At 51.3% G+C, this 22,828-nt stretch overlaps 7 protein-coding genes across 7 annotated transcripts; 3 read left to right on the top strand and 4 right to left on the bottom strand.

Moving 5' to 3' along the window:
* Positions 1 to 1,879: 1,879 nt before the first annotated feature.
* ICL1 (isocitrate lyase 1) lies at positions 1,880 to 3,697 on the top strand (the record flags this gene model as incomplete). The annotated part of the gene is made up of 5 exons (XM_051732707.1): positions 1,880 to 2,083; positions 2,132 to 2,287; positions 2,339 to 2,681; positions 2,737 to 3,289; positions 3,340 to 3,697. 5 exons carry the CDS (start codon positions 1,880 to 1,882, stop codon positions 3,695 to 3,697), a joined length of 1,614 nt encoding a protein of 537 aa, XP_051587476.1.
* A 2,816-nt stretch (positions 3,698 to 6,513) lies between these two features.
* On the top strand, positions 6,514 to 8,104 carry J4E82_006449 (uncharacterized protein; the record flags this gene model as incomplete). Its single annotated transcript, XM_051732706.1, has 2 exons — positions 6,514 to 6,636; positions 6,692 to 8,104. 2 exons carry the CDS (start codon positions 6,514 to 6,516, stop codon positions 8,102 to 8,104), a joined length of 1,536 nt encoding a protein of 511 aa, XP_051587475.1.
* A 2,563-nt stretch (positions 8,105 to 10,667) lies between these two features.
* On the top strand, positions 10,668 to 12,363 carry J4E82_006448 (uncharacterized protein; the record flags this gene model as incomplete). Its single annotated transcript, XM_051732705.1, has 6 exons — positions 10,668 to 10,717; positions 10,765 to 10,901; positions 11,029 to 11,047; positions 11,099 to 11,685; positions 11,736 to 12,250; positions 12,307 to 12,363. The coding sequence occupies 6 exons, from the start codon at positions 10,668 to 10,670 to the stop codon at positions 12,361 to 12,363; spliced, it is 1,365 nt and encodes a 454-aa protein (XP_051587474.1).
* Positions 12,364 to 13,106: 743 nt separating this feature from the next.
* Positions 13,107 to 14,835, bottom strand: J4E82_006447 (uncharacterized protein; the record flags this gene model as incomplete). Its single annotated transcript, XM_051732704.1, has 2 exons — positions 13,107 to 14,532; positions 14,765 to 14,835. 2 exons carry the CDS (start codon positions 14,833 to 14,835, stop codon positions 13,107 to 13,109), a joined length of 1,497 nt encoding a protein of 498 aa, XP_051587473.1.
* Positions 14,836 to 16,136: 1,301 nt separating this feature from the next.
* J4E82_006446 (uncharacterized protein) lies at positions 16,137 to 16,483 on the bottom strand (the record flags this gene model as incomplete). The annotated part of the gene is made up of 3 exons (XM_051732703.1): positions 16,137 to 16,178; positions 16,229 to 16,431; positions 16,477 to 16,483. The coding sequence occupies 3 exons, from the start codon at positions 16,481 to 16,483 to the stop codon at positions 16,137 to 16,139; spliced, it is 252 nt and encodes an 83-aa protein (XP_051587472.1).
* A 306-nt stretch (positions 16,484 to 16,789) lies between these two features.
* On the bottom strand, positions 16,790 to 19,822 carry J4E82_006445 (uncharacterized protein; the record flags this gene model as incomplete). Its single annotated transcript, XM_051732702.1, has 6 exons — positions 16,790 to 17,384; positions 18,104 to 18,477; positions 18,530 to 19,004; positions 19,070 to 19,125; positions 19,173 to 19,574; positions 19,646 to 19,822. 6 exons carry the CDS (start codon positions 19,820 to 19,822, stop codon positions 16,790 to 16,792), a joined length of 2,079 nt encoding a protein of 692 aa, XP_051587471.1.
* A 623-nt stretch (positions 19,823 to 20,445) lies between these two features.
* Positions 20,446 to 22,248, bottom strand: J4E82_006444 (uncharacterized protein; the record flags this gene model as incomplete). The annotated part of the gene is made up of 4 exons (XM_051732701.1): positions 20,446 to 20,628; positions 20,725 to 20,859; positions 21,500 to 22,159; positions 22,210 to 22,248. 4 exons carry the CDS (start codon positions 22,246 to 22,248, stop codon positions 20,446 to 20,448), a joined length of 1,017 nt encoding a protein of 338 aa, XP_051587470.1.
* Between the last annotated feature and the right edge of the window lie 580 nt (positions 22,249 to 22,828).

The raw sequence follows: 22,828 nt of genomic DNA, 5'->3' as shown, positions 1-22,828 counted from the left end.
GTACGATGGCATTAATGAATGAACGCGGCTGACAGACCAAGCACACTTTATAAAGTGTTCAGAAACTACCTGCATCGGCTTGTAGAAGAAGCGGAAGTAGATTTTAACATTACGTTCCAAGCCTCGATTCCAAACGTTCCCACCAATATGGTTTGCCCGACACATGTACCCGGTCGAACTCGGCCCAGAAAGAACATGGAGATCCGCGTGCTTACACCAGCATTCTACTCGCGGCTAATTCACTACACGTATACTTCCGAGGCCATCGACCGTGAGTGCGTCTTCACCGATGAACGGAATAGAACTTTGTGGATGTGTCGCCCGCAGCTTCTACCTCTGCTGCTTCCAGAGCGCTCGGCGACACGCCTCGAAGAGAAGGACACGCCGCCAACGAGAAGGAGTAGTCTTGACGAGCTGAGGTGGTGGTTGCTGAAAAAGTTGAGATGTCCGCCAGCTGACCCTGCATACTCGGTAACGCCGCAAAGCTCCGCAGTGAACGTTGATGATATCCGTGCCAGACCATTTTCCGAGTTGGACAGGTACGTCAGGGGTTTCTTCGGGCAGCAGTACGCTTGTGAGTACAGAAGGACCGTTACGAAGCTTTTTCTAGCACATCGGTTTTGTTTCGGATTTCCGGAAATAGTCGGCCTGGTGGATTTGGTGATCAGGGTTGTGTTGTGCTATACTGCTGCACAACAGCTGAAGAGCTGGAGTGGGTCTTCGGCGGGCTTCTTTTCAGCCAAATGCCTAGAAAGCATGGTAACAGGAAGGGATTGGTCTGCATACTCTGATGCACTCGAAGTACGCCAGTTGGATTGGTGGTGGTTGGTAAAGAGCGCCTTGTTGGTGTACTCATGCCACGCGTACGAATCGTTGAAGGGTTATAGTTAGGCACGAAGATCTTCCATCTCATCTCAACCATCATTGTCATCGTCAGAGTACTGATATATCACCCGTAATGGCAGCAATGATCATTGGTATGCGACGTCGTCACAACCATTTGCCGGGATCGTCGTCGCTGCCGAGCGAGGCTTATCCGAAATATCCCAGACGCAACAATGACAACTCTCACGTGTTTCCGAGCAAAAGCCCTCTAAACAGCGAACACGCCAGCCCGTGAAAGTTGCAGATCAATAGCGGTTCTGGCCTTTTCCGGATAGGATCAACCGAGGTTAAACCCGCGCGACGCTAGCGACACGCGACCCCAGGTTTTAGCATGCGCCTTCACATGCACAAAAGACGAAAGCAAAGTACAAACATCAGCATGTGAAGCTGCAGGCGGTCGCGTGCCGTTGTGTAATAAGTCTCAGGTCCATCGAAATGGGGGTTTGAGAGGGGTTAATAATGAAGATGCAGCTGTGTCTGGAACGAGATGGCATCCTCACCAAGCAATTGGCAAACGTCATCCCCGTCACGGTTCCGCTGGTCCCATCCCCACCCGATCTACACCAGTCATGCTTTCAGAACGTCAATTCCCCTTGGGCCGAGGGCAACTCAAACAACGCTCTAGCATGACTGCCACGCTAGATCTTCTTGCCAGCTTCCTCGGATGCTCCAGTCGGGCCAATGGTGCGCTCAGCCGGTTGTCCCCGAGCTCTTGGGCTAAGAAGTAGAGCTGGGATTGTGCTAACCTTGATGGTAGGAGATGCTGATGCTACACTTATAAGCTTGGCTCCCCAGGTTTGTGGCACGGTAGACCGAGGCTAGAGTGTGTTGTGTCATCGCTGGTCATTTATCAAAAGAGAGGTTTCCCTCGTGCTTTCTTACATCTTTATACCTACTCACCTACCTACCTACCTACCGAACCAAAGGAATCCAGCGTTCTTTAATTGACACACGCTTCATACATCATCTACCAATAACGCAAAGTTCAACCGCGATGTCGAATATTGACGCAGAAGACGCGCAGTTCCAAAAGGAAGTTGAGGAGGTTAAGCAATGGTGGTCAGATTCGAGATGGCGGTTCACTAGAAGACCATTTACAGCAGAAGACATTGTTTCAAAGAGAGGCAATCTTAAGATTACCTACCCAAGCAATCATCAGTCGAAGAAGCTTTGGGAAATTGTTGAAGGCCGCTTCAAGGTATGATAGTCCTTCATGATGCCAGCCATGCGATCTAATCAAATCCAGAACAACGATGTCAGCTTCACATACGGATGTCTCGATCCCGTCATGGTCACACAAATGGCGAAATACTTGGACACTGTCTACGTATCCGGATGGCAAGCATCGTCAACAGCTTCATCAACCGACGAACCAGGTCCTGATCTAGCAGATTACCCCTACGTGAGTCAAGTTCTTTGATATCTAGAAGGGAAAGAAAGCTTACATGCCTAGACAACTGTACCTAACAAAGTTGGTCACCTCTTTATGGCGCAATTGTTCCACGACCGAAAGCAACGCGAAGAGCGCCTGACTACTGCAAAAGCCGACCGCGCGAAAGTCGCCAGCGTTGATTACCTGCGACCGATTATTGCGGATGCAGATACCGGACACGGAGGCCTTACGGCTATCATGAAGCTCACCAAGCTCTTCATAGAGAAGGGCGCGGCTGGTATACATATCGAGGATCAAGCACCAGGAACGAAGAAGTGCGGACATATGGCTGGAAAGGTCTTGGTACCTATCAGCGAACACATCAACCGTCTAGTCGCTATAAGGGCACAGGCAGACATCATGGGTAAGATAACATTAACTAAGTATCGACTGCGAACATGGCTCACATTGTTGCACAGGAACCGACCTACTTGCCGTTGCCAGAACCGACTCAGAGGCCGCTACCCTGATCACATCGACCATCGACCCTCGCGACCACCATTACATCCTAGGCTGCACAAATCCCGCCCTTCAACCGTTGGGCGAGCTCATGTATGCCGCAGAGCAAGCTGGTAAGAACGGCGCGGAGCTCCAGGCTATCGAAGATGCATGGACCAAGGAGGCCAACCTGAAGCTTTACCATGAGGCAGTGATTGACACGATAAATGCTGGTGTACACGTGGACAAGCAGAACATGATCAACGAGTTCTTGGAGAAGAGCAAGGGCAAGAGCAATTCAGAGGCACGCGCCATTGCCGCAGGTCTGACTGGCGTTGATGTGTACTTCAACTGGGACGCCGCAAGGACCAGAGAGGGTTACTACAGATATCAAGGTGGCTGTGAATGTGCTATCAACCGCGCCGTTGCATATGCACCCTACTGCGACATGATTTGGATGGAGTCGAAGCTGCCTGATTTTGCGCAAGCGAAACAGTTTGCCGACGGTGTCCATGCTGTGTGGCCTGAGCAGAAGTATGTTCCTTCACTCCTGCTTTCATCGTCCATGCTAACAATATTGATAGACTGGCGTATAACCTCTCGCCCTCATTCAACTGGAAAGCCGCCATGCCACGTGAGGAGCAAGAAACCTACATCCAACGCCTGGCCAAACTGGGTTACTGCTGGCAGTTCATCACGCTCGCCGGTCTGCACCAAAGCGCTCTTATGGCCGACACATTCTCCAAGGCATATGCTAAGCAGGGAATGCGGGCGTACGGCGAAATCATTCAGGAACCCGAAGCGGAGAACAAGGTCGATGTGCTTACGCATCAGAAGTGGAGTGGAGCAAACTACGTCGACAATCTTCTGAAGATGGTGTCCGGTGGTGTAAGTTCGACGGCGGCTATGGGCAAGGGTGTCACCGAAGATCAATTCAAGTAAATATTCGTGGCGAATCGTTAATCAGAAGGGCGTTTTACGTATGCAAAGTCTTAAGATATTTCCACCGCAACTGAACCGTGTTCATTTGCTCTTAACTTGTAAAACACACCCGATAAGGTCAGTAATATACCTTTGCGCATATTTTGTGTAACCTTTCTCTTACTAGTGTTTACCGCTTGGTGTAGACACCGGAAACCGTTTTCTAATATGATACTGCAAAGCCATCCTATATTCTCAACCACAAGCTGTCTCATCCCTCCCTATTCGGAAATTGACTCCAAAAGAAGGCTGCAGTTATGTTCTCCAGCCCGGCGTACAAGATACGACTTACCAAACCTCTCCCACTACGAAGTTGACCAGAGCTTTGGCTCTCAGCCTACAGTATAGAAGCCATACTCGAGGCTACCGCATGATGCCACCTCAGGAGAACGATTCGAAATTGGTAAAACCTTCCAGAAGCCATGCAATCTTCCCCTCTCGCAAATAACTTCCACAGGCAACCCAATCTCTCAGAACCCTAACAGAGAGTAATCCCTACTTCTACGGCCGATGCGCTTCTGTAGATATGAGCATATTCGAAGCCTCCATAAGGAGCAAGCGGCCGAACATGTCAGGCGATTTTGTAACGGTGAGCCGAACCAGAATGGATAAGCTATACATATGCCACATGTACTCGGCAGCGGTGGACGGGAACTTCATGTCCCAGCTCATCCTTTAGGCGGGGTTCAGCTCCAATTCAACACGCCTTACAGTTTTGCATGGACAGAAGGCATATTTACACCGGGCGTTATCCTGTATCGGAAGGAAAGTGATGGGTTTCTTTAGGATGATACCATGACACTGAAGCTTGATGGCCCTCGCTTTGCGCTTAAGCAGAGGACGGATCGTCATTTTTCTCTCGCTGAAGGATGTCTGTGGTTTCATGTGATGGGTTCTGAGGAGGGTCACAGTCAAGTAACGAAGAGTAGACTCTGGTACAGCACACGGAGGCAGTTTGACGCTCTAACCACGAGGATTGACAATATCGCCCGCTTCGCATTGGGCCATGTAGTTCAGGGATGTCGTAGGAAGAAATCGCGTAGTACATGTCCACATGCGCTATCTCAAGACACCTGTCCTAACAGTATGCCACTACTTCTCTGCAGCTGCTAAACCCTCCCTTATCCCAATCGTGACTCGGAGTCCTGCGTACCGCACTGAAAATGCAATCTTCCTCTCTGGACTTGACCTCCGAATAGCCGTCGTATCAGAGCTGTATGAATATTTCTCTATTTTGCCTTCTACGCTATTGATTAGGCTCTACCCGCATCATTACGTGCCGATATGGGCGATTGCAGCCGACATCACGTTCCCAACGGGGTCCGCTGCTATCATCTGCACCAAGGTATTTAATTATTTATGGCACAAGTAAAGAAAAACTATTGAGTCGAACAATTGGACTCCGCGAGTTGGTAGGATGCTAGAGGGCATCAATGCGACATGGCTAGAAGAGGAAATGGCAGAAAACAAAGAACCCAGCAACAACTGCTGCCATGTCGCTACCCGATGGAGAAAAGATATGGCTTTTTATGCGCGGTAGAACTGGTCTAGCTGAGTTGCTCCCTTGACGTCCTCGGATATTTTTGCCTCGGTTTAATTTTTCCTTCTCTTCCAATGATTTTATATCAAGCCATATTCTAGTATGACCATCTTTTCCCCAAGATTGAATTGTACCCAGCCTATAACCTTGATGTGAAGTATTCCGATCGAAGCGTTGGAAGTTCAGTATATGAGATTAACCTTACATTGCACCTTCTTAGCTCCTGTTGCTGCTATTCAGCGCTTCCAAGGATGTCAAGGCCACATCCAAGAACCATGAGATCTTGGGTACTTGCCCAAGCCGCCATGGTGCCGCCAAGAGGACAACATGGTGCTCTGAGACATATATGCCGCGCATTCCCCATCGTCAGATATCATCTTCCTACACATCGATTGTCTTCGAAACGTCTTCCTAATGTGAATTTTTCTTCTCGCGTTTTCTTGGGTTGTAGAGCAATGAGATGCTCTTGTGTCATCAGTACCTAATCAGCTGCTCCGTGCGCCACCAGCTAAAGCCCCCGTTTTCCAGGGACCTCGGCGGCCGTGTGCCGTGCTTTTGGCCGTCGACTACGACATGCGAATCTACACCAGATGACCTGCCCAAACCGCACGACATGGAAATCCTGGAGGAAGAGGCGACAAGACGAGCTCCATGAGGACCTTCGGATGTTCCGCGATACACAATCGCTTCTAGAAGGCTAGAGAGCTGCGCTTCTGCGTTCCCATAGCCGGGCGTGGCCACCTTCCTAAAGAGCACCCATCCGGCCTTCTTGGCAGGAGGGAGCTTGCCTCCGCCGACATCTACCCACATCAGTACGCTCTCCAATCGAGCCCCAGTAATCTCGCAATTGAGCGCCACTATCAGGTACGCCCAGGCGCTGCCCAGACCATCTACCAGAACGAAGCAGGCATTGGCGCAGCTTGTCTTTACCAGCTGCTGGATCAAGCATGAACGGTGGAGTCGCCGTTGGCGAATGATAAGAGATGGCCGATATTGAAATGCTTGGCAGACGGGGGAACGACTGCGAGTGTACGCGATTGCTGCAGAATTGCACGCGATAGCTGCACTCTAGGGTTAGGGAACAGGTCCATGGGAATTGTACATGGTTACACACGCACGACCGGTCGATCGGTGCAGCAAACATGTATAAAGGCTGCAATCCGCACTCCAGATGGAAGACACAGCTGCAGCTTGCTTCTACCATCTCAACCGCCCGAGATAGAACAGCTTTGTCAATATGAGGGTTACTCTCGGTCTTGCAGCTCTCGCCGTCGGCGCCTCGGCCATCCCTACCGAGCTTAGGGAACGCCAGGATGGTCACAACTCCAAGCCATGCCCCAAGAAGCCCTTGGTTACCAAGGTATGCAGCTCCGGTTCTTCACGGTCGCGTTGGACGTATGCTGATGATTTTGTAGGATGCTCTGGAGAAGGACATTACCATCAAGAAGTTGATGAGGGGTGCTCAGCAGCTTGAGGACTTTGCCTACAGCTACCCAGCTCGTAACAGGATCATGGGAGGACAGGCTCACAACGATACTGTCAAATGGCTGAAGAAGGAGCTTGAATCTACTTCGTACTACGATGTTACACTTCAGCCCTTCTCCAACTACGTCATGTTGAACGGCACTCTCAATGCATTCACCATCGACGGACGTGCGATTAACTCTACCATTCTTGAGTACTCCGCGTCTACTCCAGGTCTCGTCACCGCACCCATCGTCCCCGTCAACAACCTCGGTTGCGAGGCGTCCGACTTCCCTGCCGAGGTATCTGGTGCCATTGCGCTCATCTCGCGTGGTAGCTGCGAGTTCGGATTGAAGTCCGCCCTTGCTGGAAGCGCTGGAGCTGTCGGTGCCATTATCTACAACAATGTTGCAGGCACAATCAGCGCCACTCTTGGTCCTCCTCCTCGTCCCGAGGGTGACTACGTTGCAAGTGTAACTCTCTCTTTGGAGGAGGGTCAGGCCATCGTTGCCAAGGTCGCTGGCGGTGCTACCGTTACCGGCACATTGGATGTTTTGACCGACGTCCAAGTCATCACCACCAACAACGTTCTGGCCACCAGCAAGTGTGGTGACAAGAACAACCAGCTCTGGCTCGGTGCTCACACTGACTCCGTTGGCGCTGGTCCTGGTATCAACGACGATGGCTCCGGAACTGTTGCTATCTTGAACGTTGCCAAGTCTCTTGCCAAGTACAACGTCAACAACGCTGTCAGCTTCGGTTTCTGGTCTGGCGAGGAGTCTGGTCTTCTCGGCTCTACCTTCTTCGTCGAAAGCCTGTCTCCCGAAGCAGCTCTTGATGTCCGCGCTTACCTCAACTTCGACATGATTGCGTCTCCCAACTATGTTCATCAGATCTACGACGGTGACGGCAGTGCTTACGGTCTGAGCGGCCCCGCTGGAAGTGACGATATTGAGGCCTTTTTCGCGGGATACTTCAAGGATCTCAACATTCCCAGCAACGAAACCGAATTCAACGGCCGTTCTGACTACGGTCCTTTCCTTGACGCCAACATTCCCGCTGGAGGCACAACCACCGGTGCTGATGAGGTCAAGACTGTCGAGGAGCAGGCTATCTGGGGTGGCGTTGCAGGAGAGATCCTTGACCAGAACTACCACCAGGCTGCTGACAATGTCACCAACCTTAACGAGGAGGCTTGGCTTCTACACTCCCGCGGTATTGCTGCCGCTGTTGCTCATTACGCTACCTCTTGGGAGGGAATTCCCGAGCGTGTGCCTGCTAACGGCACTGCGAAGAGGAGCGTTCGCGAGCCTGTCGTCCGAAAGGGTGTCAAGGGCGGAAAGGTCACTCTTAAGCTTTTGTAAGTTTAAGGTGATTGCACTTTGTATATAGTGAATGATGATGAGACCGATGATAAAACGAATAATATATTTTGATCACACACATTTACCTTCCCTTGATCATGAGTGATGTATTCGTGCTAGCCCCGCTGGCTTTCTAGGCACTATCTTGATGTTGCGCTGAGCTTACTACTTCCTCAGCCGCCAATGCGGCGTATTCCATACGCACGCGAATTCTGCACAGCCCCATATGAATCGGCTAAGCGGCTCGCGAAAGCTTCTCACCGCGACACCGCGGCTGAGCGCACGCGTGTGGAAATGAGGCTTATTGTGATCAGCTGAAGTGCAGATAATGGAGCGCCTAGTTTGGTATATGTATCTTAAATGAGACGCGTTCGCGTCGTGGTTGATAGTTCCGCGAACCCTTAGAAGAGAACAACAACAGTTGATAGCACTGCGTTCCACGCGACACAAAACATATTCAATTTACGACAAGGATTGGGTACGACAGAGGCGATTTTCCACTGATTCTGAGTGAGTCACTTACTCAATAGTCTGAGGTCATCAATCGTTCTGAGAGTTGTTTTGGGCGTCGACGTACCAAAACAAAGGGTTGCCTGAACGAGGCTGTGCGAGCCGCAACGCCTTTCAAATTACCGCGCTTTCAAGCTCGCATACATCTGATCGTGGTCTGCTTCAACTCTCGAGATTCGCACGTTACCACAAGACCCGTTGATTGAGAAGAGAAAAGAGACGAAGAAGATCGCAGCCATGGATACCGCATCGCATGCATACGAGGCCTTTCCAACCTTCGATACATATTCCGCCCCCACAACCCCACAGCACGATCACGATGCACCGATACCCACAACTTCAGACATCACAGCGACAACATTCGAGCCCTTCTGCCTCCAGTACGAAGGCCCCCTATACACAGAGATAAACATTCCACTGCCCCACATCCCAGCACCACCAACAACCTCGTCCGCATCACCACGCCTATCCACATCCGCCGCCTCATGTACATCGGACACGACAACTGAGAAACGACGAGGACGTTCCCGAACCCTCTCTTCCCTCTCCCCCTTCCGACACCGCTCCTCCTCATCTGCTTCAAACCCCATATCCTCGCCCACATCCCCCACTCTTTCTCCTTCCAGGAACAGTGAAGAATGGCCGCGGATCCGACGAGACATTGTAAAGTCCCGTGAAGTAAACGCGATGATGAATCTACGGCACCAGAGCAAAAGGGGCAGGAGTGGGACTATTGATGCGCTTGCTGTTGTTCCTGCTGTGCTGGTGCTAAGCGCGGAATTGTTTACGCCTGAGGAGGAGAATGGGAGGGGTGGGAGGGAAGGGAGAAAAGATAGTGGAGTGGGGAGGTGGGAGGATGGAATCAGGTGAAATGGCTTCTGATCTGAATTGAAGTGCTTGTTTGAATGTGTATGTGCAGTACGGACAGGTACATGGTAGAGGGGAGGTGGTTGGCGTAACGACCTGACATGGCTTGCTTTGGCTACGGATGCCAGGGTACTGGTAAACCGCTCGCATGTGGATATGCGGCGGACCTTGCCTGACACACTCTGAGAAGGATTAGTAGGATGTTACATCAGTGGTATGGGATCAATCGGGAGTATCGAGGTCGCAGCCGTAGTCGCCATATTACGCTATGGCGACCTCGACACAGCTATGAAGCTGGTGTGTATGAGCATTGTAATGAGGGAAAGAAGAAAGAGCGAAACGTGTCAATGGCCGTTAAACATTGTTCCTAGATAGCCGTATGTAGCAATAACCTATGTTGGTGTTTGTCTGACGACGTATCTTGAGGATTTGATTCGACGAGGATGACGTATCTTTGGCACGTTCGCTAAGCTGCGAGTATAGTGGACGCTTGGTGACGGCTAAAGACAACGGCAGGGCGCAAGGTACCGCATTGGGTGACCGCTGCAGGACATATTCCGTGGATGACCGGATGCAAGTTGAGGATTTCGGAACCATGTATGGTTATCCGAAAGCGCCTTCCTAGGTAGTAGTCGGGTGGGCACGTGAGGGAGCCGACTTCGGTAGGCGCTACCGGACCCTTCCCTTGGTCCAGGGAAGCGGCCACTGAGGATGGCGCAATTACTGACCGCCAACCAGTACATGTGAAACGGCTACGGTGGGCGATAAAGGCGAGTATAGCTCGCGTGGAACCTGAGTCATTGCATCCGGTGTGCTTGCTGTGGCATGCAATGCAGACTGCAGCCATTGCATGCTCTAGAAGCATTCCAGCGGCTGTGAGAAGCGTGGGAAAAGCGACATGGGTTCGGCAGAAAAAGTTGCAACCGCCGAAAGAAGCGAAAACCTCTCTGGCCCGTGACGACAGAACCATTCATCTTTCATCATGCTGCCCAATTCCTGAGCGCTGACTGCTCCACCCAGCCATTACCAGGGCGGAAACCTTAAATTCGACTAAATCTTTTCCCTCTATCGATAAGAGGAATTTCTCCGCGAAAGGCTCCCTCCTTCACTAATCTCTTCTTGCTATACTGCCCGCCGCGAAGTAACGGACCACCTCCCCACACCACCACCTCCACCAGCCGTCGTCATGAGGAACATCGTGGTACTGGGCGGAAGCTCTCACCCGCAGCTCACCGAGTAGGTCGCAGTCGAACGCGCTTGCGGCCCCAACTAACTGGCGATAGGACTATCTGCAACCACCTCGGCATACCCAAGGCCAAGGTGCTTCTTGACAAGTTCAAGGGCGGCGAGACGCGCGTTGAGATTGAGGAGAGTGTGCGAGGAAAGGATGTCTTCATCATCCAGTCTGGCGGCGGTAAAGGTACGAAGCTCTCCGGCGCATTATCCTCCTAGCCATAGTGGTACTGCAGCGCACCTGGGACGGAACACGACGCCCGCGTGCCATTTTGATCTCTCGAGAACCCCGCTAATGCTCGTGTTGCGCGCAGTCAACGACCATCTGATGGAGTAGGCCCATCCTCATGGTGTAGTTGAGTGAAGTGCCTGACCGTCCGACAGACTTCTCATTACCATCTCCGCCTGCCGTACCGCCTCTGCGAAGCGCATCACCGCCGTCCTTCCGCTCTTTCCCTACTCGCGACAGTCGGACATTCCATACAACAAGACTGGCGCGCCTCTTTCCAAGGTGCCTGGGCGCTCGAGGACCGGCACATACACGTTCGACTCGCGACCGCAGACGCCCTTCCCAGGCCAGGCTGAAAGCGCCGGCATAACCAATGGCTCTGCAGCGCTGCACCACCAGCTCAGTAGGATGAAGATGGATGAGCGCAACGGCGGCCATGCCAACGGGAACCCCACAAGCCCCGTCAAGCAGAACGGCATCAAGCGTTCCGAGACGGTCGACTCGGGCAAGTCGGACAAATCCGACAAGTCTGCCTACTTCGACGTTGGCAAGGAAGCCAATGGCGCCAACGGCACGGCTGCCCCAACCCCAGGTTTCCTCACGCGCGCACCCACAACCACCAAGCCTCCTGCTTTCGAGCCCCAGGTCGGATACCGCCAATGGGTTGCTCAAGCCGGTACCTTGATCGCGGACCTGTTGACCTGCGCTGGCGCTGACCATGTCATCACCATGGATCTCCACGGTAGGATACATGTTGTCTAGGTACAAGACAACGCGCTGACAGACTGCTAGATCCACAGTACCAGGGCTTCTTCGATATCCCCGTGGACAACCTCTATGGCCGTCACCTCCTCCGCAAATACATCCAGTTCAACATCCCCAACTACCAACAAGCTGTTGTAGTCTCCCCTGATGCTGGAGGTGCGAAGCGCGCAACCGCCATCGCCGACGCTCTCGGCATGCCTTTTGCCCTCATTCACAAGGAGCGCCGCCCCACACAGATCAACGACCGGCAAAACGCGACCATGATGTTGGTTGGAGACGTCCGCGAGCGCACAACCATCCTGGTTGATGATTTGGCGGATACGTCCAACACCATTACTCGCGCGGCGAAGCTCCTGAAGAAAGAGGGCGCTACAGAGGTGATAGCCCTCATTACACACGGTATTCTGAGCGGAGATGCCATTGAGCGTATCAACCAGAGTGCTCTAGACAAGGTCATTGTGACCAACACGGTGCCCCAGGAGGACCACAAGAGCAAGTGCCCCAAGCTGGAGGTTCTCGAGGTCGGCAATGTCTTTGCTGAGGTAAGATCAAATTCCATGAAAAATAGCTTTGGAAGTATATGCTAACAATCTTCTAGGCCATCCGACGTGTTCACCATGGCGAGAGCATTAGCGTGCTTTTCGACTACAGTTAGTATCTGTACTCATCGAGTATCCGTTTCCTCGGACACCGTACCATTAGTCCCGCTATGCTACGCTCACTTCCTGCTTCCGAAAACACGTGTGAGAGATAGGGCAATGTGGTTCGAATGGGACTAGTCTGTTGCTAGAGAGATGCTACAACCTTCTGTTGATTACGAAAGTGATACGGATATGGATGTGGTGTTTCTGCTCTTGCATTCTCTTTATGTCCTGTTTATAGACTGCTGAGGAGCAGTATATCAAGTACCTGAACGTTGCATTATAGGCATACGTGCATGGGTTGGCGTTGGGTGGGTAGGCTGTTCTTTACTACAAAAACTTGCCTAGTTTTATGGACTGTGTGTGCTTTTCCTAGTCCAGATCACATTCAGAATAGAGTGCCCATTTGGTGTTTTTACATCACTCATGCGGATATGGTGCCCATGGAAGCGGTGTTAGCATTGCCATCACTTTTGCTTCCTTACTTTTGTGTGTCGTTCGTGTAGGATTCTGGACGACCGCAATCTTGTCAGACTCTGCTTCCAGGATTACGTGACACATATTAAGATGAAGTACATCATATTACATTATATTAGAGGTCCTTGTCTACATATAGCAAGGCATTCGCCTATAGGGGTATATCTAATACGGCCAAAATCACGAGATTATGACAGAATGGCAGCATGCTTGCAAAAGTAGAAGCCTTCAGACGCTGAACAGGGGTATATCGCACTCGTCACTTCGTCCATCAAGTACCTTACTCATTCAGCTTCGTCCTAGCCCTCCGGTCCCTCGCGCTTCTCCCTCCGCCTACTGTGTGTCCAGCCGCCGCACCCTGCGTCGATGCACTTCCGCGCCGACTTGCTGTGTAACCACTAATCATACTCGATGTAGCGCTTGGTCTTCGATGCGTGCTCGCTATACTGCTGTCTCGCGTTCCATTCATGGAAAGTACGAGATGCACTCGCGACGGTGGTGAAATAGGATGGTCGTTGACGTAGAAGCCGCCCGTGCCATCCTCGGTGATTTTGGTAGGAACCGCAGCAAGCTTGTTTCGTTGCTCAGTATGGTCAGGAGAGATTGGTCGCGCATTAACTTCTTCCACATGGCCTGCTTCGAGATCAATGTCGACAGTGCCGTCATTTGCAGTACGTAGAACTGCAGGGGCAAAGTCGTGAGGTGATATGGCTTCTTCGAGCAGGTCTTTGTCGGCGAATCCGGACATGTCACTGAGGGCTGGCGATTTGGTTTGCGTGATGTTTGAGGGGGTCAAAGTCATGCTCTTACTTCCAATGGTGTTGTTCGGTGAGCGCTTCGTCCCTGTACGTGCGCCCGTTGTCGCAGACTGTTGGTGGAGTAGCTGTGCTGTCTTCCGACCTCCTGCTGTGCGTGGAGAGTGATAGGACCACGGGGGTGGATTTCCTTCGTCGAAATTGCCGAGCTCGAAAAGTTCTCTCAATATTGTCCAAGTAAATGGTAGATTGGCAACGAGAATGGCAGCTGACGACTCTCGAACATACCAGTAAATCCAAGTTGACTTGTACGGGTTGCTGAAAGAGTAGTAGCTGTTCATGATGCTTGCAGCTACCACGAAGAGACCCAGAGAGAAGATGCCGCACAGGATTATCTTTCTCTTCATAGGAAGGAGCGATCGGATGAGCATTTGCAATGCAATGCACAGCATGATCAAGTCCGAGGATATGTTGAAGACAGCCTTAGTGATGCGGTGATGAACCAAGGCATTGCACTGGAATGAACTGGTCGGCACTGCATAATACTCCGAGAAAGGTCTACACCAAGCTGAAAAGTAGAGGACTTCTATGACCACAAATCCGAGTGCTGTGTAAACCGCGAGAATCTTGATGGCGATGTTTTCGTTGCGAAGAGCTGTCCGTGTTATGCGATGATACATGATCAGAAGACATGCTTTGCACGCCCAGATCACAGCGATGTGCATCTGCTCTACAACAACCACGAGCTTGCTCCCGAATCTTCGTCTCGATAGTTCGTCCACGGTGAGTGCGCTGAAGTCGAAATTTTCGGGTTCAAGGTTTGATTGGACCTTTAGCCATCGGTTTGCAAGTACAATCATAACCGTGTAAGCGCCGGTGACGAAGAGACCCATCGTCCAGTCATCGAACTGGAGACCTTTGACAGATCGGAACAACATCTTCCGTGAAATTCTGTATGGCAATTCCGTCAGAAAGTGGACTAATACGTTACAACGAAAATGTAATTCCCATAATGCTAGCCCTGAGGCGCGAGCGAGTAGAGCGTGAAGCGACCGACAAGAGCAATGCGCCCAGGACGCCACAGCCTCGCCCGCCAGCGCATCGCGTGCTAAGCCTTGTTCTTGATAGCAAGGACGCCTCTCGCATGTGAAAGAATGACATTGTTTGTAGAAGTTGCACTCACAATCTTGCTCCGATCATACATACAGCACACGTATACCAGATCCATGATTCCTGATTGAACGGTAATGGCATTGTCGAGTTGCAATGCGGTCAAGCCGCTGACGCCAGTGTCGCTATCCGTTAGGCCGCTTGAGGTTTAGAAGGCGAGATCGACGAAGGGTCATGTTGTATGGGAACACGATTATCGAAGCGCATCCAGAGCAGGAAGAGGGTGTTAATTATCAAGGGACAGAAGTGGACAGAGAAGAGGGTGTAGATACACACCGACAAAAAACAAGGAGGAAAGAAAAGAAAGCTGACAATGTCGCGATAGAAGGACAAGGTTGGAGGCTAACCTCTATAGCTTGCAGCTGATGCACACGGCAGTCTTCCGTTTGCAGCCAGCCGCCCCTCAGCTCAACCCAGGGCTTATCTTGGAGTATCTGCCGCGCCTGAGCCTGCTGGAGGTCCCGCGTGGGGTCGCCGATACTTGACCCTGGTAACATCTCGGACCAATTGTGCCTGGCGGATGTGAAGGTTGCGGCTAGGCATTACTTTTGCGGGGTTCCGCGCGCCTGTCATGTACACTTTGAGCCACTACGCATCCGGACGTCCAGAAAGTCCATGGTATACCCTCTGATGCATGCAGAAATGGCATGCCCATGTAGATGCGTTGTAGTTATCACAGTTGTAAATGACGCGGGCAGTGGAAGCTGCCTGCAGCCCGCGAGTTGAGGCTGTGCCTGCAAGGTGCGTCATCACGCCCAAGGCTGACAGCCACAACGTACTGTCAGCGGTGCAAAGCTAATCTGGTGTGAGATGAGATGGGTGTAACTGTCAAAGGCGGTAAATGAGCGTTAATGCGCGTACACGCGATGCGAATGTTGAGTTGATGTTTGCATTTGCCGCTGGCCCTGGGCGAGTGGTTGTACGGGGAAAGAGGAGTGAACTGCAGGCGGGAACTCGGGAAGTCGCCATTAGCGTAGCGCAACCGGCTGCGCACCGTTCAACTCACGTCTTCCAACTTCCTACACACCAACTAGTCTGATCCCTTGAATAAGAAAAGACATCGGGGAACAGCTCCGTGCGACGCCATCAAATGAGAATGCTACGCAGTCCTCCGAACAAACGCCTCCACTATGGATTATTCCGTGAATTCGCTTAAGAACGCCACTTCGAACTGATATCGCAGTTCGCTCTAAGTCAGGTGTTGGTGTTAGCGAACAACAAGCGGAAAAGACAAGAGACGATTTACAGGTTGCACAGACCTTTGTGGTCGAGAAATTGCGGTCTGGTGCACGTTGAAGATACTACAGAGATGCATGACGAGCATGTCCGAGTACTCAAAGCTTGCACACGGAGCGAGATGTGCCTTAGCCTAGAAGATTTCGTCGTCAGAAGGCCCATCCACTGGCCTGTGTAGCCGCCGAGCCATTCTGGAAGAACTTAGGACATATTCCAGAAACAGACGATCGCAAACACTCACCGTCATCTTCTTCACAAGCACCGTCTGGGTCACAGTGCCATGCTTCCCACCCGAAAGGAACAAATCGCGCTTCCGCTTCTGCTCCGTGGGATGAACCATTGGCGCGGAGATACGTTCCGATGCTGAGAGATTGCATGTCCACTGCCATTGCTTCTGGGAGAGGGGTATAGGCAGAATGCAGCGGTGATCACCTACTGCTATCGCTGTAGTAAGTAAATTGGCGGTGCGACCTTCGAGAGAGTCCATACCCTCCATTCTGACGATGGTGATCACTTTGTTCTTCCTTCGTCATCAATATAGAGCTCTGATCATTCACGTTCGGCTTATTTATCACCGTTGTCTTCTTAGTGTCGTAATTGATATGTCGTAGCAATGTTTATAGAGCAGTGAGTGACATTACAAGGTTCGTTTTCTACCGTCCACGGCGTGTGTCAACACACAAGTATACGTAGTAATACTCCACTTAGATCTCTGAGTCGATGTGCAGACTGTCCAAGCACACCAGGCTTCTGAGAAAGTGCGCGCTCACCATTTATGCTGGCAGGGCCGTTGATATGTTCTTCACTTTCTACTGCCGTTCCGATAGCTCTGTGCAAATAAGTCACCCTCGTCATCAGACTCACCTTCTTCCGTGTGCTCGTCCTCCTCCTTGACTCGTCCCAGAGTACAGCTGGAACCCTCCGACCATCCTAATGTGTGACTAGACGTCTCACTTCCTTCCCCTTGACTCTCTTCACCTCCTTCATACCCACTGTCAAACTGACGTTCGGTATCATCTACCTCAGTGTTCTCCTCCTTTTCGGCGGATGATATGTCATGCCGATCCTGTGCTTCCTTCTCATCAGCTGCCGGTGTAGAGCTGGATCTGTCTGATCGGACTGCAGTTTGGCTTGATGGTGAACTGTGCCTACCACTGTGGCGATTTAGAGAATTGACGTCGTCGTACTTGCGTTCGACTGACTCCATCTCGTTGTAATATGTCCCTCGAAGCTTTGTATCGTGCGTTTCACCGAAGAACTCGTTTTGGTGCTCTGTAGGTTCTATGGTGTAGCTGAAGTCTTGGCGCAAGACTGGAATGTGTTCTGCTCTTGATGTTTGGAATGCTTTCGTCCAGGGGGTCTGGGCGGCGACAAGAGCGGATGGATCAAGTATCTTGCTTTTGGCTTACTAGACAATACTTGTTGTCACAGTCGAGTGTGAAGATGATGAGGTTGTAAAGGTTTTGGGTGAGTTCGAGGTAGTGCTGTGCTGGCCACGGAATGCTGCGATAATAGGTTCGAAGGGATTTCGGGATGAATCGCGATTAGCTTTCTGGACTGATTTTTTGAGCATGAGGAGCTTGTTTGTGGTTTGCGCTGGCAACCAATAGGCGTTTGTTTGGTGGTGGAAGATGATTGAATGTGCGCAATGTATACGGACGTAGCACCACAAGACCAGACAGTGTCTGAGACTTGGGATTCGAAACGCGAGACTGGAGGTGCCAGAAAAGTTACCACAGGGACGACTGGCTTGTGGCAGGCAGGTGTTCATAGCGACGTTGTTTTTTGACCTTTCGATGTCGAGCGTGCCAGAAGACTTTTGGAAAGCGGCATAGTATTATCTCGTGCGATATAGGTTCCAGATTAAAGCGAGAGGTATCTTGAGGTGAAATACTGTTGTGTAGAAGTGTGTTGGGTTCGGAGGATGTTCCTACACAAGCAGTACACTAGTGGGTGCGGCAAGCACCAATAACAATACATGAAATGGCACCTTCTCATCAATTACTAGGTATTTCGGATATCGCGACTAGCTACTTTATCTCGGCATAGGAAGCGAACACAAAGTCTGGATACCCTGACGAGAAATAGAACAATACCCTAGATAGTGTACAAATACCTCGGGTTATCCTCGCCCATCTCCGCAATCTCCTCCTCAGTCTTCCCCTCGATCCTCCAATCCTCTTTACCAGAAAGCTTGCGTTGGTTCTTCATCCGGAAGTAGAGATGCAGCGCAACATAGATGGCGATACCAAGCGCCAGCAGTCCGATGGTCGCACCGTAGCCAGCAGTAAACTGAGGAGCATCCTCAGCGGCGTACAAGAAAGGCGCCACAACACCTGAGCAGTTACCGATGGTGATTTGCATACCGCTGGCAAAGGCTCGCTTTCCATATCGCGGGTTGTTCACGCCAATCCAGGAGAAGGCGATACCGGTGGCCACCCATAAACCGAGTGCGACGATGAAGCAGCCGGCGAAGCTGAGACCAAGCCCCTACGCCTCCGTTAGTACAATAAGTTCAGACTCGAAGCATTCGGGTACTTACTTTGTTAGCGATGAGGAAGATGTATCCAATCATGCTGACAGCAAGCCCAGCGATGCAGAACAAGCCTCGATTTTGAGTCTTGTCACTGTAGTAGGCCCCCGCGACGTAGGTGATGAACCCGGCAATATATACAGGAATAGTCAAAGCCTGAACCACCTGGCGATTCCACCCGCCTCCAAGGCCATTAATAATAGTGGGTAGGAACACGGAGAAGCTGTAAAGCATGCCAAGCCCAACAAATTGAGCGACGGCGTAGGCGTATACCTTCCAGTCTTTTACACCCTTCATAACGTCTTCTTTCAGTAACTCTTGACCGGCTGTCGTCTGGCCAATCTCCCTCATGCGAAGCAAGACTAGGTTTCGTCGGTCTTCTTCGGTCAAAAAACTCGCGGTCTCTGGGCTGTTCGGAAGGACAAAAGGTACAGCAATGGCGGTTAGGACGGTTGGGATACCATTAATGACAATGATCCAGCGCCTAAAAGCGACGTGTGCGAAGTCAGTGTGTGTCTCACATGCAGTTCGTACAGGGACATTTCTTACCATCCATTCCAACCACCTACGCCATCCATCTCACCGATAGCATACGCAACGACACCCTACGTCCGTTAGCCTCATTCATTGGATGCGAACAGGCTGCACTCACTCCTAGTCCACCTGCTAGTGCAGATGTGCCATAAAACCACGCTTGCCTCAGACTGACGTTGCGCCGATTGTAGAACATACTCAAGTAGAGAATGACACCCGGAAACAGACCTGCTTCGAACATGCCTAGGAGGAGGCGACAAGCTACGAGCCCAGCAAAGTTGGTGACGAAGGCTGAGAACGTGGCTACTAAGCCCCACAGAAACATCAGACCGGCTAGGTACCGCGCCGGCTTCATTCGCTTCAAGATGAGGTTCGAAGGTGTCTCGAATATGACGTAGGTGACGAATAGAATAGATACTGCGATCTGGAATTGGTTGGTGTTTGGGTCCATACCAAGATCTGTCTCCATTTCGTAAAGACGAGCATTGCCAATGTTGACTACAGGATCATCAGTCGAGGTCTGAAGATGAGTAATACATACAGACCTCGGTCCATGAAGTTCATCAAGTAGATCTAGCAGATCATGGGTACGATGCGAATGTCCAGCTTTCTCAGTAGTCTTGCTTCAGTGGCTGCATCAATCTCGACCATTGATCCATTTTGTTCGACATCCTCTACCTTGAGAGGCGGGGTTGGCGATATGTCAGAGCCTTTCTCGTCCTTGAACTCTGGTCCATCGACCACGGAGTCTTGGGCGTGGTTGTTCATGCTGCAAATGCAATGAACGTCAACTTTATCGCTTGTAAGTTGAAGTGGAGAGTAGCTTCCGACAGAGAGGTAGAGTTGCGGCGATCGTCGTTGACGGTGCCAAAAGAACTGGAACCAGTCTTGGACTTTATAATCCGAACACCTGGGGAAGTCGCACCGGCCCCATGGGGATTATGGGGGTGCCATGATCTTAGCATCCTGAGACGCGCCGTTGACAATCGATCAGGCAGAAAGACCGAAGCGCATTTCATAATCTCATCGCTGAAGTGCCGATAACCGTTCTTCCGTCCTGGCATGCTTGGACGCTTTCCGCTGCGGTGCTTCCAAGCTTTCTTTGATCATGATGGTTGACCAAGATCTTCGACTTCTTGGGATCTAAACTGAGTTTGGCAAGGACGAGTGTGGATCGCTTCAATGCGACCAGGTCCCTGGTAGGAATAGATTCACGTCGTCTACGTTACACCATCACACCGTTGATGTGTGCTCAAACAGTAGTCGCAACCCTGGATACTGTACCGGTTAGTGCTATGCATCTATTGTACATAGCCTACACGTACTCAAACGAGATCCCTGACCTACAGCTTCTTCGTCACATCGAAGCTCTTTACGCCCAAAGAATTGTCTTACTTCATCACAGTATGAACTGAAGCTTTCCATAGAGTGTTAGGATCTGAATAACAGGTAGAGCGGCCTCGGAGATTCTCGTCGTCATGTGTACACATGCTGAGGACCCGCATCTCTTGGAGCCCGGGATATGAACAAGCTATGATTCGACCGGAGAGCGCTATCAACTTGGTGAAGAGTGCCTAGTCCGAGAGATCGCACACGAATGCTGCGTTCCTTTACTCCGCAGTTGTTGTTGTTGTCATGTCGAATTCCAAGTCGCCAAGTGCTTAGCTTACGTTCATGCCCTTGGCAGGCTCATGTGCTATGCACAGGAGTGATCCTTTGCGCGTTCGACGTTGCTCATGAAACGAGGCAGTAGCGAAATAGCGAGCATTCTCGCCGGGTTTGTGTCTGGCGATATACCAATTACTCTGTAGAGACTTCATGATAAGTTCTTGCGCGACGTGAGGCGCCTTGATGGCCCATCATTGTCGTTGCCCAGCCGGGTCCATCGGTGATAATGTACATCGCTCTCGCGTATCAACGCGTTGATTCGAGGTCAAGGGTTGAAACATTGCAGCCGTGCTGCGCCTCGTGCGGAAAGATGATGCTTGGTACGGTGCGCTTTCGCATTCTCATAACGAAGCACGCTTGGTGTGCAGAGCGGGCAAAAGGATGCAAAAGATGGCCAAGCGCCAAACAAGTGCCCAGCGTCTTGAATATGAGTAGTTATATGGCGCCGCTGACGATGATGATGGTGGCGGGCGATGAATTATATGGAGGCGGAAGCTGATGGTAAATGGGATGAGGGCAGGGACAGCGCGTCTTGGAAGGCGCGTCCGCTTAGTCACTGCACCCTAGGCTTCACAGCAGTAGAGCACACCACGATCTGGAAGCACGATGCTAAGCTATCAAGACTGCCAACTTAGACTCAAGGCACCGATTGACCGGTACAACTCCACGTGGAGATCCCTGCCTGCCATGCGTCCGTTGCACAGAACCCGTTGGAATGGCAACGACACAAGGGAAAAGAGGGGAAAAGGAACGTGGCACTCTCTATTGCTTCCGTACTGCCACCAGCGCTCGGACTAGTTCCTCCGTCACCTTCACACCAGTTTGAATATCCTCCTTGGACTCAAGTTGAGGCACATGGAAGAAGACATTGTCCCGCTTGCTGGTACGCTTCTGCATCTCGAGTAGGCTGATGTAGTAGTTGAAACCACACACATACGAGCCCACATCATCGCTGAGTCTTACCTCGATAGCTTTTCTTGATTTGCCTTTGCCTTTGACCTTGACATTCTCTGGCGCAGCTGCCGGGGTTGAGAGGCTGAGAGAATAGCAAGCTTCTTGCAATATCCCAGCTGCTGCATCGATGTCGAGAGTAGTTGTTAGAGACGATGATGCCTTCCCAAACAGTTTCTTGTTGTCTGCTCTGGTAAAGACGCGCCTTTCGATATCTGGAATATCGTGATAGCCGTCTCGCAGTGCACTCCGTTCGAGTTTGAATACTCCGGGTCCGCTGCCGACATCAAGACCCATATGCACAACCAGATCAGGCGCATGTTCCTGGATCAACACCGGGACCTGGGCTAGTATCTTGTGGTAAGCTGCTGGGATGGGTTCAGCTGGTACGATGATAGTGACGATTTCGCCATTGGGGCCAGTAACGGATGACGGTAGATGCCGTGCAATCTCCCAGGACGGATTCTTCGTAATATCAAGGAACGGCTGAGAGTGTGTTAGCTGAGCGACGTATCGGATCAAAGACGTCGACAAACACCAAAGCCAGTCACCAACACCTTGACTGGAGTCGACATTGCGGAACTGTGGAAGGTCTGAATTGGAGTTCACCCAATTTCTAGATGAGGATGTAGCTAGCAAACAGCTCCATGGTGTTGTTGTTGCTTGTTCTGACTCATCGTAGGCTTACAGGTTCCAGACCAAAACATGCACCGAATGTAAGACGGCGGAACCGGCGACCGGCGTTCTCAGGACCTGTGTCGATGCGATATGTGAAGCTTTGCAGCGCTTAGAGCGACGTGCATGACGCGCGTTGGGTCACGATAAGAACGAGCTCTGTACGAGGGTCGCGATGCACATGTGTATCTCTCGAAATGCGCGATACATTGTAGTCTACAGCTGCCGATCGGCTTTGTGGCGCAGGGTTTTGGCGTTTGGATGAGAGAATAAGGGAGTAAGTGATAGGTCGGGGGATGACGTGGGGAACCCATGTCGGCCATGCAGGTCCGGTAGCGGTGCACTTTGATTTCGAGGAACGCAGCAAAAAGTGTACTGCGTGGCCTGACTCACACCCACAATCTTCCTAGCATGATGTGCTGAACTTGATACTCACTTACAACCCATTGCACCTTCTGGTACACTCAGTCCCTGTAATTT

Source organism: Alternaria postmessia (genome assembly GCF_024291825.1).
Source record: "Alternaria postmessia strain BMP 2775 chromosome Unknown scaffold_38, whole genome shotgun sequence".
Classification (NCBI taxonomy): Eukaryota; Fungi; Ascomycota; class Dothideomycetes; order Pleosporales; family Pleosporaceae; genus Alternaria; species Alternaria postmessia.
The sequence above is the reverse complement of the archived record's forward strand: the minus strand, read 5'-3'. Positions and strand labels throughout refer to the sequence as shown.